The sequence below is a fragment of the Haliotis rufescens genome, unplaced genomic scaffold (assembly GCF_023055435.1).
Source record: "Haliotis rufescens isolate VD_foot unplaced genomic scaffold, xgHalRufe1.0.p SCAF_15, whole genome shotgun sequence".
Classification (NCBI taxonomy): domain Eukaryota; kingdom Metazoa; phylum Mollusca; class Gastropoda; order Lepetellida; family Haliotidae; genus Haliotis; species Haliotis rufescens.
The window spans coordinates 34,791,056-34,806,889 of record NW_025963835.1 but is presented as its reverse complement, the minus strand read 5'-3'; the positions used below and the strand labels follow the sequence as shown (position 1 = coordinate 34,806,889).

General features: G+C 42.6%; 1 protein-coding gene across 4 annotated transcripts; it reads left to right on the top strand.

Annotated features, from left to right (window-relative positions):
- Positions 1–1,205: 1,205 nt before the first annotated feature.
- LOC124151881 lies at positions 1,206–14,988 on the top strand. 4 transcript variants are annotated; one of them, XM_046524562.2, is made up of 2 exons: positions 1,206–1,310; positions 4,565–14,988. In XM_046524562.2, the coding sequence occupies exon 2, from the start codon at positions 4,728–4,730 to the stop codon at positions 11,979–11,981; it is 7,254 nt and encodes a 2,417-aa protein (XP_046380518.2). In that variant the 5' UTR covers positions 1,206–1,310; positions 4,565–4,727; the 3' UTR covers positions 11,982–14,988. The 4 variants fall into 4 exon arrangements, with proteins under 4 accessions (XP_046380518.2, XP_046380516.2, XP_046380517.2 ...); XM_046524560.2 differs by having other exon boundaries at positions 1,206–1,333; XM_046524561.2 differs by lacking the exon at positions 1,206–1,310 and adding an exon at positions 1,360–1,444.
- The last annotated feature ends 846 nt before the right edge of the window (positions 14,989–15,834 follow it).

Here is a 15,834-nt window from a genome sequence, read left to right as displayed (position 1 = left end):
TGCCCAAGGGACGCAACTCTGCACAGCGAATCGCGGCGCCTTAGACGACTGACGGCGCCCAGACAATCCTGTGATTGATATCATGAATAGCTATCTTTAAACACACTTTTCCGACTCAAATCAGACCATTCGACGTTTTGGAAAACAGTGCTGGTCAAGAAATACATGTGCAGCATTCAATACGCTATTCAGCGTTACCACCATAGAAACAAGATGTGGAAGGGCGCGCGTGCGTGCGTGCGTGCGTGCGTGCGTGTGTGTATGATCATTTATTTACACAGGCCGCCCTCTCTGTCTAGGGCGGCGGGGTAGCCCAAACGTTAACGCGTTCGCTCGTCACAAAGACCAGGGTTCGATTCCCCACATTGGTTCGATGTGTGAAGCCAATTTCTGGTTTACCCCGCCGTGATATTCCTGGAATATTGCTGAAAGCGGCGTAAAACCCTATACTCACTCGATCACTCTCTGTTTAGAAAAAAAGCCATAGTTCAAATTGCACGATATGTATTACATTGTTGGTGAATTAAAAAATACTCTATTTTATAACTTGTTTCAATTGTGTTTCCTTACTTTCACGTCCTGCAGGTGGCGCTGTCTCACGTGTGTTTCATATATGTAACAGGCAATGCTCTGACGTCACAGTTACCTGTGCTCTGTACATGTAAACAAATGCAACCACACTGGAAAAACAACAACTGAATTTGAAATATCATTCCTTAATAACAGTGTTCGTTAATTAGCGAGAACATTCAAATAATTAAAGTGCGATATACGGGTAAATTGCGCATGAATTGGTATCAAATATCGAACGATTTTTAAAATGGTTGCAGTTATAGGTTTTTAATCAATTAACGTTTTACTTAATTTATATAGAATAAATACGTTCTGCGGTAGTAATTACATGTGTTGCTCATTGAAAAGTGAATGAAATTACATATGCACAACTTCCGTATGTGGTGAACAGGAAATAGATAACATGAATTAGACGTGTTATAACATTGTATGCTACAGGAAATATATTACCAAAAAAATTAAAACAATAAAAAATCATTTTTATAACTATCACTTTCCAACCGTGCTGCCCTGCATTCAGGGCCGTCGCGAAGCGCAATGACCAAGCGATGATCTCAGACCCGCTGAACCAATAACTAAACGTGTCCACACTGCATTTGTGGAGATTTGATTGACGGGTGTGGTGTCACGTGACAAGTGAAATCCCGCTTCATGCATGAAGGAAATAGGTCGTGTGTTCAGCTCGCGAGATGAACATGATTGTGGGAGGAGCCTGCTCCTACAGTCTGGAGACACATGTAGGCCTACCTGTGTAATTGTGGTTCGTATATTCCCCTCACCGACTACTGACTCTAACACTTCTTTGGTTTCAGCGGTCCATATGTGATTGTTTTTTAGGACGCAACAGATTTCATGACATATCGGCAGCAAAGTAAGCTAGCTCCTCGATTTGCATACATACCCTCCGTGTTATATGTTTTGATATGCCAGGTAGCATTAATTGTGAACGATGTGAACTTATTATTTCTCATTTTTACTGAATCTGTTTGCGGTCGCATGCGTGGCAAACAAATTTAATACCAAAGGCTAAAGCGTCAGGCGAAGTCAAAGGGAAGTAACTCTAAATTTCCTGTGTTTTTGAAGATCAACACAACCATCTAGGTAGGCTGTTCTGAATTCCTCTCGGGTCATGGTGAGGGGCGTGAAAATTCAGCGAAATACTGAGATGTACTAACCATGTTTCTTCACGCTTACCATGTAATTTAAACATATTTTATCAACCTAAGTTGAAAGGGATTGGTAAACAAGCCCAGCTGGCTTGTGTAAACACGGTGATCAGTTACATAATTACAGTTATGTTAACATAGAATAAGGTCAAGGAACAATACAGATTATATAGCAAAAAGGCCATTTATGTTACCAACACTACAGTCATGTACATATTAGCTTAATATATATCTATACTCAATGTACAAACCTACCACTATTTTCTATGAAATGATGAACAGACATAAGTACATTGTGGCTGACATCTCTTGTTAATTCCTGTTACCACACGATGCTGTGTTCAGATCAAAACCTTCGGTGTAGTAGTACATAGTGCTTCTATTGTTGTGTTAACTAGTACGAGTAAACAGGAGGTCAGTGAAATACAGGTCAACCTGACCAAGACACATCAGTTATGCTACCTGTAACATGAACATCAACATGAATCAGGAAATGTTTAGCATGTTTAGTTCAAATGTGAGAATTTTTACTCACGTGAGCAGATACAAGGCAGAATGTTGACCTCTGAACAGGGTTTTGTTTGTTGTTAAACGCTTCACTCAGCAATATTCCAGCTATATGACGACGGTCTGTAAATAATCGAGTCTGGACCAGACAATCCAGTGAATGATATCATGAGCATTGATCCAAGCTATTGGGATTAATGACATGCATCAACCAAATCAGCGAGCCTGACCACCCGATCCTGTTAGTCGCCTCTTACGACAAGCATAGTCGCCTTTTACGGCAAGCATGGGTTGCTGAAGACCTTTTCTGTCCTGGGCCTTCACGGGTCGAACAGGGGTTGGTAATGCTTGGCACAGAAAAGATATTAAGGTGTTCTTTGGGGACTTGAGCCATGTATGTTAATAATAGGACAGTGATTCAGGTGGCAATATGTCTTTCCTGGTAACACCCCACTGACCTATATTCCAGCTATGTGACAACAATCTGGGAGTTATCAAGTGTGGACCAGACAAACCAGTGATTGATATTATGAGCAACAATCCTCTGTTGGGGTATGTTGACATGTTATCAACCAAGTCAACGAGTCAGGCCACCGAATCCAGCTTGTTGGGGATTAACAGAAACTCTGCAGTTTTAAGAAAAGGGGCCATGTCACAAGAAGCTGCCAATCTCAGCCCTCACTAACGAGGTGAGCTGAAAACAGCCCCCTCTTACTTACTTACACATAACGTAGTCTGTAGTTACTCTTTACAATAGGTGCTAATTTGTTTGGTAGGCATTACTTAAAAGTTGACAGATGACAAAGTACACACAATTTATGGATAACAACTTCTTTTATACTGTAAATGTGACATTTCAGTATGGATCCTTATACCCTTGTCAAGCAGGATCTATACTGAAACGTCGCCTTTACAGTAATTAAAGAAGTTGCTATCCATAAATGGTGTCTACCCTGTAACAGGTGCCTGCGCGGTGAGGTGGGCTGCTTCAGACATAACACAAGGCTGAGACATGTTGATGTAGGGCAAGTTAATCCTGTTGTTTTATGTCTCGTTTGGCTGTTCCTTGTAACATGAATCTTAAAACATGGTGACAAGTGAGTAGTCGTGTTATTTTGTGTGCTGCACAGGCAAGTGCTGAGATTGTTCGTTATGGAGAGCAGTGATAAAAGGGCAGTGATAACCTATGCAAAGGACCCCAACAGTGGAGACCCAGGTCAGAAAATTCCAATGCAGTCTGGTCAGAATAGGTCCCTGGTGCTCTATGTAATGTTGAGACCCAGGTCAGAATAGGTCCCTGGTGCTCTATGTAATGTTGAGACCCAGGTCAGAATAGGTCCCTGGCTCTCTATGTTATGTTGAGACCCAGGTCAGAATAGGTCCCTGGCGCTCTATGTAATGTTGGAACAGAGGTCAGAATAGGTCCCCAGCAACCCTGTGTAAAGTTCAGACCTAGGTTAGAATAGGTCCCCAGCACCCCTGTGTATAGTTGAGACCTAGGTCAGAATAGGTTCCCAGCACCCCTGTGTATAGTTGAGACCTAGGTCAGAATAGGCACTACAACGATCAAACTGAATGTGGTCCACATCCGCTATTGATCTGAGTAATGGTTTGGTCAGCCATACCCGACCTGTATCATGTGTACTGGTCCACCATTCCTCAGACCCGTGAAGATCCGGGATAGAACAGGTCTTCAGCAACCCATTCTTGTCCCCGTGAAGATCCGGGATAGAGTAGGTCTTCCAGCAACCCATTCTTGTCCCCGTGAAGATCAGGGTAGAATAGGTCTTCAGCAACCCATGCTTGCCATAAAAGGCAACTATGCTTGTCGTAAGAGGCTACTAATGGGATCAGGTTGTCAGGCCCGCTGACTTGGTTAATGCATGTTATCCACCCCAATTGCGTGGATCGATGTTCATGATGTAAATCACTGGATTGACTCAATTATTTACAGACTGCCGTCATATAGTTGGAATATTGCTGAGTGCTGCGTTCAACAACAAACAAACAAACAATTCCTCATCCCAGAAGTTGAGATTTCGTTTTGCCCTGATTATGTTTCTAGGTTTGTCAGCACAATTCCCGTGCTCGGTTAGCCCCGATTATGTTTCTAGGTCTGTCAGCACCATACTCGTGCTCGTGGGTTTCACCAAAGTGGTAAACGTCTGAGGCCTGCATCACTTGGGTCTTTCCTCCCACAAGCTGACACACCGCAATGCAACTGGAATACTGTTGAAAGTGGTTATGATGTTTAGAATATTCATAACAGGGTTTACCATGGTGAGAGGTGGAAGTTATAAAGACACTTTTGATTTCAGAAATATGGCCATCTTGGAGGAAACCAAAGCAGTGGAGGATGATAGTCTTCAGAACAAAACACAAGAACATAATAAGGAACCGGAGAAGATTGAATTGATAAAGAAGCAGGGCTGTCTTGACCTAATCAGAGAGTAACCCTGGTGGACATAGCACCTGGCCAGAATGGACAAGGGGGTCAAGAGGCGTGATACGACCTCCAAGAGCACTAATGTCTGTAGGTGCCTTGTTTGTGAACGTGTCCTGGCCAATAAGTCCAGCCTAAATGTGCACATGAAAATCCACACCGGTCATCGACCGCACAAGTGTGCAACTTGTGATAAGGCATTCTTTCAGAAAACACATCTCATCGCACACATGAAGACACACAATAAACAGAATGCTCAAGGTGGTTCTCAGGTCAACAATCAGTTCTCCTGTCGGGTCTGTGGTAAATCCTTCAAAACGTATCGGGGACGAAATTCTCACATGAGAAGCCACAAAGCAGTAAAGGCCTTGAACTTGAAATCTACAGACAAATTGTTCAAGTGTAAATTTTGTGGCAAGGTATTTCCAACATTCCGGGGTCGAAATAAACACATAAGGTTACACATGACTGAGGTGGGTCCTCAAGATCAACACACAAGTTTCTCAGCATCCAAAAACACCAAGCAGAAAGAAACCTATAAGTGTAATCAGTGTGGCAGGGCATTCAGGTCGTATGTTGACCTGAAACAACACCGTGACACTCACGCCAAGCTGCAGCCTACTGGATCACTCAAGGACACCGTCCAGGAGGTCTATCGCTGCTTCATGTGTGACAGGACATTCAGGTCCTACGTGTACCTCAAACTTCACACAGACACACATCGACTCATGAACCAAGTCAACAAGGTCCATGTTAAACAAGACACGCCCAGTCTGTACAAAACTGAACCCACAACAGTCGGTGAAAGCTCTGGTCTAAACCTGGAAACTCCTGTGTCTGAGGAACCTGAATCCACAGGTTGTAAATATGTTTGTCACATTTGTCGTCAAACGTTTGAAGCAGTTTTTTACTTGAAGCAACATTTGCAGACACATGTCATTAATCTGGAATCTGGTGAGAAGTACGAAGCAAAACCCCATGTTTGCTCAATATGTGGGAAGAGGTTTTTAAGAGCGTATGACTTGCAACACCATCTGAACATCCATGCAAGGGGAGGTTACAAGTGTTCCTTGTGCGAAAAGGTGTTTTCTTTCCAGAGTTGGCTCAAGCGCCACTTGAAGAGGGCTCATGACAGTATTCCTTCACAGACCAGTTCTAAACGACAACACCAATGTAAGATATGCAGACAAGCGTTCAGCAAAAAAGTCCACATGCTTAATCATATGAAATTCTCCCACAAAGTGAGGACACCACAACAAACTTCCTCCACTTGTAACCAAGGTGAAAGTGTTCTTGAGTCCGCGTGTCTGGATAAATCCAGAGGTTCAGATATTCAGAACGGAATCTTGAAACAAGGTACATCGACACAATCATACCCATGTCCCGAGTGTGACAAGACCTTCACCAACTGGAACAAGCTATTTCAGCATAAAAGGAGCGCCCACAAAAAATTAAAAATAAATCATTGCTGTTCAATTTGCAATAAGAGATTCTCGAGTCAAAATGTTTTGAGAAAACATGTGAAACAACATGGTTTATGCATGCGCCACCAGTGCCAGTGGTGTGAGAGATCCTACACTATGAAGAATAACCTTTGTCGCCATGTAAGACTGGCCCATGGCAAACACAGCAACACAGTAATTCCCGGGGCTAAACAAGATGTTCCGAGCATAGTCAAATCCAGACTTCAGTGCTCTATTTGCAAGAAAACATTCACAAGAAGAGATGTTTTAATGAGGCATGTCAGACATCACTGCTCAGTGTTACGCTTCCAGTGTCGCCTATGTGCCAAGTCCTTCACCGAACAGTCAAGTCGACAACGCCACATGAAGGTTGCCCATACAACAGCGATCAATGACAGTGCGTCTGCAGATGAGTCGGGAGAGAGTGACAAGGACCTAGAAGCCCTGAAGTGCCCTGTATGCAAGAGGATGTTTAGTAGACCAGAACAGTTGAGGAAGCATGTCCAACTACACCGGTTTCCTCAACGTTATGATTGTCAGGTGTGCAAAAAGTCATATTCAAATGTGTACAATCTACAGCGCCATATGAAAACTGCCCATCCAACAATGAAAAATTACACTGCATCTGCACTTGTGATGAACAGTGATGAAGACCTCGAAGCCCTGAGGTGCCCTGTTTGCAAGAGGATGTTCAATAGACCAGATAATTTAAGGAAGCATCTAAAACAACACAGCTCCCCTCAGCGTCATGAGTGTCAGGTGTGTGGAAGAGTGTATTCGCAGGTGTACAATCTGTATCGCCACATACGAATCATCCATACGAAATTGTCAAGTGCACGACATCAGGACTCTGTACATCAGTGTCCTGTCTGTGATCAAGTATTCAGCAGGAAGGATGTTTTGTACCGCCATATGAGACGGCATAACAAGTCAAGTTTTCCATGTCAGGTCTGCGGTAAAGATTTTACTCGTCAATCTGATTTGTGTTGTCATGAGAGGACAGCCCACAAAAACTCCAAAATACAGCATAAGTCTCATCTAGACCTGTCTCGTGAAGCTCCAGAGATGATGATGGCTCACAGCACAACAAAAGCACAACAAAAGACATCCAAACATCTCCGGACTAAACACAATATCCAAAGCAAAAAAGGTTGCCATGTCCGAAAAGGTGAACCAAACAAGTGTTCTGTGTGTGGCAAAGGTTTCTCCAATTGGTATTGTTACAAACTTCATTTACGGATGCACACCGGAGAAAAACCTCACTCTTGTAACATTTGTGGAAAATTGTTTTCCTACGCTCATCAGATTTATCATCACAAGAGATCTCAACACCCAGGTACCCCAGATAACATAAACATAGAAGCTGAAGATAACGGGTCATCTCCGAAACTGGCAAAGAACGAAGAGTCATCCATCAAAGTGGAATCGTCATATGATCCACGCTGTTCAAAGAAAGCCAGAAGTGGTAAAAGATGTTTGTTGTGTAAGAAGTGGTTTTCTAACCAGTCAGGATTGTCATCCCACATGAGGGTTCATGTAAAGACCAAACCACATGACTGTTTTTGCGGAAAATCTTTCACGAACCCTTTTAATCTTAAACGTCACAAGTTGTCACATGTCAATGGCAGCGAAGGAGACTTGTTTGTGTGTTCCGGGTGTGGGACAACGTTCAAAACATCCAACGACCTACTTGCTCATATAAAGGTGAAACATTATAAATTATACCCTTCTAAGAAATCATTGAAAAGTAAAATTAAACGTTCCCAGGCTGCCAGATTATGTAGATGTGGCAAGTGCAACAAAACGTTTCACTTTACATTTGAGTTGAACAGCCATGTGAAGAGACATACAGGAGAAACATCGTTCAGTTGCCCATGTGGGGAGCACTTTTCATTCCGACACCATCTGAAGAAACATATCACCTACCACTTGAACCCTCAGAGCAGACTCTACATTAAAGGTTTCGAACAGGACAATGTGACTTTCCTCAAACAGTTCAAGAAGACAGAACAGACACAATACAGATGTAAAACGTGTTATAGAGTTTTTACTGATAAGCACCATTTCAAACTCCATGCTTGGAGGCATTTAAATAGGAGAAAGACCATGTTTTCTACCAGCTTCTGCACAGATGGAGGAGGAGGTGGACAGAAGTTTTTTAATTGTATCCTTTGTGATGAGAAGTTCTCATCAAAAGTGAAGCAGACATATCACTTGAAGTGCCACACTAACCCGAAGAGCAAACTCTGTGTGACACAAGTTCAGCCTAAGCTGTTGCAGAAACAACTAAGAATTTTGGATAACAAACAAAGATATAGATGCAGAATTTGTAAAACTGAATTTGACTCGCAGACTGCTTGTCGACGCCATTTGCAGACTCATTCCACAACGCACAGCCTGAAACAAATCAAGGATGGTGCCATTGTTTCCGGTGAACCTCTATTGTGTGTATTTTGTGACAGAAAGTTTAGTATCTTGAGTCGTCTGATCATTCACGTGAGGACACACACTGGCATCAAACCATACCAGTGTGACATGTGTGAGAAAAAATTCTCTCTGCCCTATACTCTGAAGGGCCACCTGAAGAAGGTGCACGGTGGGCAGAACCAGGAGTCTCAGTACAAGAGCCATGGGACTGGAACCAGCAATCAGAGGCAAGACAACACCAACACTCCTCTTTCCAATCAACATCAATGTAAAATATGCCAGAGAGTGTTTGCATTGCCGAGCAGCTTGAAAATTCATATGAGTAAAAAACATATTGTTTCTTTTAAAATTGGCAGTGTGTCTTCAACATCTTCTAAACAAAATATTGCAAAGAAATTTCCACATGGATCCGCTTCTTCAGCTCTCTACAAGGATCATAACCCGACTTCTTCAGCTATCTACAAGGATCATAACCTGACTTCTTCAGCTATCTACAAGGATCATAACCTGACTTCTTCAGCTATCTACAATGATCATAAGCTGACTGCCAATGATAAACATTACCCATGCACTTTTTGCAAGAAATCCTATCCTAGGATGGAAGATGTGTTAAAACATTATGTAAGTTGTTCTGAGAGCAGCGGAAAAGGTCCATATCTGTGTCCTTTGTGCAACAAGCCAGAAGTCACCCCATCCATGTTGTATTCCCATTTCCAGAAACATTCACCAGAGAAACAATTCAAATGCAGGATATCCACCTGTTCTTACAAACGCAAAGGTGACATGGCATACCATATGAGGAAACTCCATCCAGGTGAGCAACCAGATTGTGGGAGTAAGCGTTCTGCACGGTCAGCATCACGACCTGAATGTAGTGTGGAACGAATTAGAGAAAGAGCTAAAGCTTTTCCTAAGAAAGATGTTGCTGAGTGTGTTGTTTGTGATAAGACATTTAAACAGGAACTTGCTTTCAATGTTCACATGAGGATTCACACCGGGGAGCTGCCGTACAGATGTGACGTTTGTGGGAAAAGGTTTATGCTTCTGAGTAACAAGATCGTCCATGTGAAACTCCTCCATAGAGATGAGGATGCTGCTGCAGGGAGACAAGGAAGGGTTGGCAGAAAAGTTAACCGTAGTCCTGACAAGATGTTAATGAGGGTTGTTCCAGATGATGCAGCGATTCAAGAGGGTGGCAGTGAACAAGACAAGACGGAGGAAGATGTATGGGAGGAAGTTGTTAGAGGTGATGGGGAGTCTGATTATTGTGGAGAAGAGCCTGATACTGACACAATGTTGATTGATGGACACATGATCTACATGGACCATGCCAGTCCAGTGGATGATGAGGAGAGCATGGCTTCAGATGATGAATTACAATCTCAGATTGAAGTTGAGAACATCAGTGTTGAGACTGGAATGGATGGTGAGAGCAAAGTTGGTAGTGGGAGCATGAATGTGGTTGTCAGTGAGGGAACTGTGTTTCAGGGTTTAGGACTAGAACAAAATGAAGTCCAAGGTCATGTTAATGCCATCTTTGGAGATCATCTTGCTGTTGCAGATGGATATGATTGTGCCATACAGAGTCAGAGTGATCATAAGCAATGTCTAGTTGATGACATGCAAGGTCAAGCTGATGGCATGCAAGGTCAAGCTGATGGCATGCAAGGTCAAGCTGATGGCATGCAAGGTCAAGTTGATCACATGCAAGGTCAAGTTGATGACATGCAAGGTCAAGTTCATGGCATGCAAGGTCAACATGATGGTGTGCAAGGTCAAGGTGATGGCATGCAAGGTCAAGTTGATGGCATGAAAGCTCAAGTTGATCGCATGCAAGGTCAAGCTGATGGCATGCAAAGCCAAAGTGAGTTTCCACTGCACCTTGGTATTATTGCAGAAGTTCAGTGTGAAGAGTTGTTGAAGGTTGATGGAGTTTCTAATAACCATTCTGTGTACACCGGTCCCATTGTTGATGGACCAGGGCGGGATTTGTCATCTGGTGGACCAGCCCAGGATTTGTCATCTGGTGGAGCAGAGCAGGTTTTGTCATCTGGTGGACCAGGGCAGGATTTGTCATCTGGTGGACCAGCCCAGGATTTGTCATCTGGTGGACCAGGGCAGGATTTGTCATCTGGTGGACCAGCCCAGTATTTGTCATCTGATGGACCAGGGCAGGATTTGTCATCTGATGGACCAGGGCAGGATTTGTCATCTGGTGGACCATCCCAGGATTTGTCATCTGGTGGACCATCCCAGGATTTGTCATCTGATGGACCAGGGCAGGATTTGTCATCTGGTGGACCAAGGCAGGATTTGTCATCTGGTGGACCAGTGCAGGATTTGTCATCTGGTGGACCAGGGCAGGATTTGTCATCTGGTGGACCAGGGCAGGATTTGTCATCTGGTGGACCAAGGCAGGATTTGTCATCTGGTGGACCAGGGCAGGATTTGTCATCTGATGGACGAGGGCAGGATTTGTCATCTGGTGGACCAGCCCAGGATTTGTCATCTGGTGGACCAGGGCAGGATTTGTCATCTGGTGGACCAGCACAGGATTTGTCATCTGGTGGACCAGGGCAGGATTTGTCATCTGATGGACCAGCCCAGGATTTGTCATCTGGTGGACCAGGGCAGGATTTGTCATCTGGTGGACCAGCCCAGGATTTGTCATCTGGTGGACCAGGGCAGGATTTGTCATCTGGTGGACCAGCCCAGGATTTGTCATCTGGTGGACCAGAGCAGGATTTGTCATCTGATGGACCAGGGCAGGATTTGTCATCTGGTGGACCAGGGCAGGATTTGTCATCTGGTGGACCAGCCCAGGATTTGTCATCTGGTGGACCAGCCCAGGATTTGTCATCTGGTGGACCAGAGCAGGATTTGTCATCTGGTGGACCAGAGCAGGATTTGTCATCTGGTGGACCAGAGCAGGATTTGTCATCTGGTGGACCAGAGCAGGATTTGTCATCTGATGGACCAGGGCAGGATTTGTCATCTGGTGGACCAGAGCAGGATTTGTCATCTGGTGGACCAGAGCAGGATTTGTCATCTGGTGGACCAGGGCAGGATTTGTCATCTGGTGGACCAGAGCAGGATTTGTCATCTGGTGTTGATGATGTCGCCCTTGTTCCCCAGGACCTGTCACATGGACACTGTGGCATCCAACTTGACATCTCACTTGGTCTCCGCAACAATGATGGTGTCTCAACTGTAGGATGTGATGTCCCGCTTGATCCCCATGGCAATGATGGTGTCTCTCTTGGGCAGCATGGCATTTCACACGATGGAAAGAAACAACAGTCTGACAGACCATCTACCACAGCCAGGGAAGTTGTAAACTCAGTGGAAGTAAATAACAATTATCCTGACAGTGAATTCAGAATTGAGTTTACAAGTCATTGATAGACTCTTGCTGGTGCCAGGGCGGTGGGGTAGCCTAATGGTTAAAGCGTTCGCTCGTCACGCCCTCTTGCTGGTGCCAGTGTACTTTGCTAGAGACATGAACTGTTCATGGTTGGCATGATCACTGCAGTGGCAATTGTTAGTCTGATTTTAATTGACATCAATATACATTTAGAATCAACCATTGCATTAAAAGGAGTTTGAAACTAACAATGTCAATGTGACACTTCAGGATTGGTTGTATTTGAATATTTGATACCACTGTCATAGTTTACATATTACAGATTTACATATAGATTGTTTAAAGATTAAGATCCACTTGACATATTCAACCTTGTTTGTATGAAGTACAGTGTAACTTTGATAGACAAGCAACACAATCAGTCAATAGTTTCTCGCAGTATGTTGCTTGTGATGTGTTCAGTCACATACGGTCCACAGAATGTCCTGCTTACCATGGTACTCAATAGGGGTGAAAAGATACAGCAAGGTCACGATACGATACGTATCGCGATACACATGTTTGCATCAAATCATGTGGAAACTTGACAAGAAATATTTTAGATCAGGTTCAAAAGGAAAAGCTAGCTGTAGTTGTGAATTGGAAAAGCTGATTACAACACATTTTACGATATCTGACTGACAAAAACGTTCGGGATCATTAAACGAGTAGAAAGTAATTTGTTTCAGCAGTTGTATCATCTTGTATCAATACAGAAACATGCATATTGTGTATCGTATCTTCACATAAAACTCACAGTGCACCGATGTATCGTTTTACACCTAGTAGTCAGCTATACTCAGAATGGATGTGACGTGGTTGGATCATGTTTACATGCCCATGCTGTCAGTCGGGTCGTGTGACCCAGTTGGCTAAAACGCCACAATTTTCTGTGCAGGGTTGCCTCCCTTGGGAAAGCCAGAAATCTATGGTTGTGTTTCTAGGTTTGTCAGCACTCTACCCATGCTACTGGGGGCTTTCCTCCCACACCAAGCTGACACTCCATCATACACATAATTACTCTTGTTACTATTCAAATCGCCCATTTTTATATTAATAATCTGTAAAAATTAAAGATTGTATATGATGGCCACAGTATAATGAGGTCATCTTTGATAATTTGAATTCTTTTCTAAAACCAAAAGTCCTTTAAGACTGAAGTTAATTGTGAAATGAATGATAGATGTAGTTCTTAGTTAGTCCAAGGATCATGAAGACAGTTATGGTTGCTGGCAGCCATCCTTGCATGAGTTAGCTGATATGTGTAGTATACTGAAAGCGTGGAAGCCAACTTTCAAATATCCATTGAGACCACTTTATTTTGTAGCCCTTCATGAACAATAACATTTTAGCACTTTTATTTTCCACCACTTCTCCATACTTGATTTTAAAACAAATTAGTTTAGCAAGACTAGCCACAGACTCCGACATAGGTTTTGTACTAGTCCTTAGAAACTAATTTCTGAAGTCTGGGTGTCTGTGATGCATACCAGCATGACTAGGAGGTTCCTAGGCTGATTGACCATCCTCAGTTATCCATTAGTTTATATCCCTTTTTCTATTTTGATAAATTCCATCATGGCATTATTCGAGGCCTATTCAAATATCACAACGAAAATAGCTCTCCGTTCCTATTGCTCTAAGTGAGAGATTGGAACAATGGAGGAAGTGTCGTGTTACCAAAATGACACTATGGTGGCAAGGGAGTTTATGGTATTCCAAGTAAAATGGATACAGAAAACCTTGGCTTATTGAGGTTGCTGATGAATTTCAAATGAACATTGATCTGTTATTTTATTGTTGATAATAAATGCCTGTATTTACATGTCATTATATAAATGTGATCATGTGATCCCATGAATTCCTGTACATATTTAGTTCGATTAAGACTTAGATTTTAATCAGTGTTCGTGTTTGATTGGATAATAACCTATAGCAATGAGATCAGCAGTATATCTAGAATATCTGTAGTTAAAAGTTGAGTTTTTAGCTTTTTGCCTTTTTTCTGCATCAAGTCTCTACTCGGGTATCAGGTTTAACAAAGGCTCTCGGGTGAGGGGTAGCCTAGTGGTTAAAGCATTCGCTCGTCACGCCGAAGAACTGTGTTCAATTCCTGACATCGTTACAATGTGTAAAGCCCATTTCTGGTATCCACCACCGTGATATTGCTGGAATATTGCTAAAAATGGTGTAAAACCATACTCACTCACTCACTCACTCACTAACAAAGGCTCTCAGAGTGCTTTGAGCGAGAACTATTCTTAGAAATATTTCCCACATTAAAACATTTCCTTTTTAGCTATTTAACATTTACAGTGCTGGTTGTTGGTTTTCATTATCATCATTGTTGCATCATTCATGTTTCCAATTGAAAAGCAAGCCATGTTCCTCAATATTAGAGTGGTCACATGACCACTTTGGAACTGTGGGGTGTTTTCCTGGATTGTTACAACCATGGAATGGTTCATGCCAACTGTGCAGCACACTCCCCGATAGCTGGTTCCACTCGGAAGTTAATTGAACCAGCAGGAAGAATGATCAACCATGATGATGAAACCTGTATCAGGAAATTCTTTCCGACCGGCATCGTGTGATGACTGTTTTGTACAGAGCTAGTGTGATTGACAAGATATATCTTGGCCCTGTTGTACTGCATTGAGCAATGTTGAGTTGTGAAATTATACTTTTTAATTTTAAGATGGTATCAACACATGATATCAGAGGCATTTTCTATCAATTTGTTGGTTATGATCACCAGCTTGGCGACTTTTGTTTCTGACATTTGCATAGTAAGTGAAAACATGTAGTAGCATCATGATGGTGTTTGTGAAACCTGGTTTGAGAGAATGCAAGCTTTTGGTCCTCACAGAATCTGCATTTATAACTTGTCTGATTTCCATTTATGTTGGGACTTGCTTGGGTTTCACAAGTTCAAGTGGTTGTGAATGTATTATTATCCAGATTAACAAATATACAAAGACATAATAAATCTGAACATAATCATCACCCCTTTGTTCTTGTTGTACCTTGTGTGACATGGACGTATTACACATGGAGGTATTACAATGGAGGTATTACTCATGGAGGTATATCACAGGGAGGTATTACAATGGAGCTATTACACATGGAGGTATTGCAATGGAGTATTACACATGGAGTTTTACAATGGAGGTATTACACACAGAGGTATTACACGTGGAGGTATTACACACAGGTATTACACATGGAGTATTACACATGGAGTTTTACAATGGAGGTATTACACACAGGTATTACACATGGAGTATTACACACAGATGTATTACACATGGAGTATTTCACATGGAGGTATTACACATGGAGCATTACACACAGATGTATTACACATGGAGGTATTTCACATGGAGCATTACACACAGATGTATTACACATGGAGGTATTACACATGGAGGTATTACACATGAAGGTATTACACATGGAGGTATTACACATGGAGGTATTAAACATGGTGGTATTACACATGGAGGTATTACATATGGATGTATTACACATGGAGGTATTACACACAGAGGTATTACACATGGAGGTATTACACACAGAGGTATTACACATGGAGGTGTTACACATGGAGGTATTACACATGGAGGTATTACACACAGAGGTATTACACATGGAGGTATTACACATGGAGGTGTTACACATGGAGGTGTTACACATGGAGGTATTATACAGGGAGATATTACACATGGAGTATTACAATGGATGTATTACACAGATATATTACACATGGAGTATTACAATGGAGGTATTACACACAGAGGTATTACACATGGAGTATTACAATGAAGGTATTAGACATAGAGCATTACACAC

What these genes read in the sequence shown, in the direction of transcription:
- LOC124151881 (XM_046524562.2), top strand. Translation starts at nt 4,728, where the DNA reads ATGGACAAGGGGGTCAAGAGGCGTGATACGACCTCCAAGAGCACTAAT.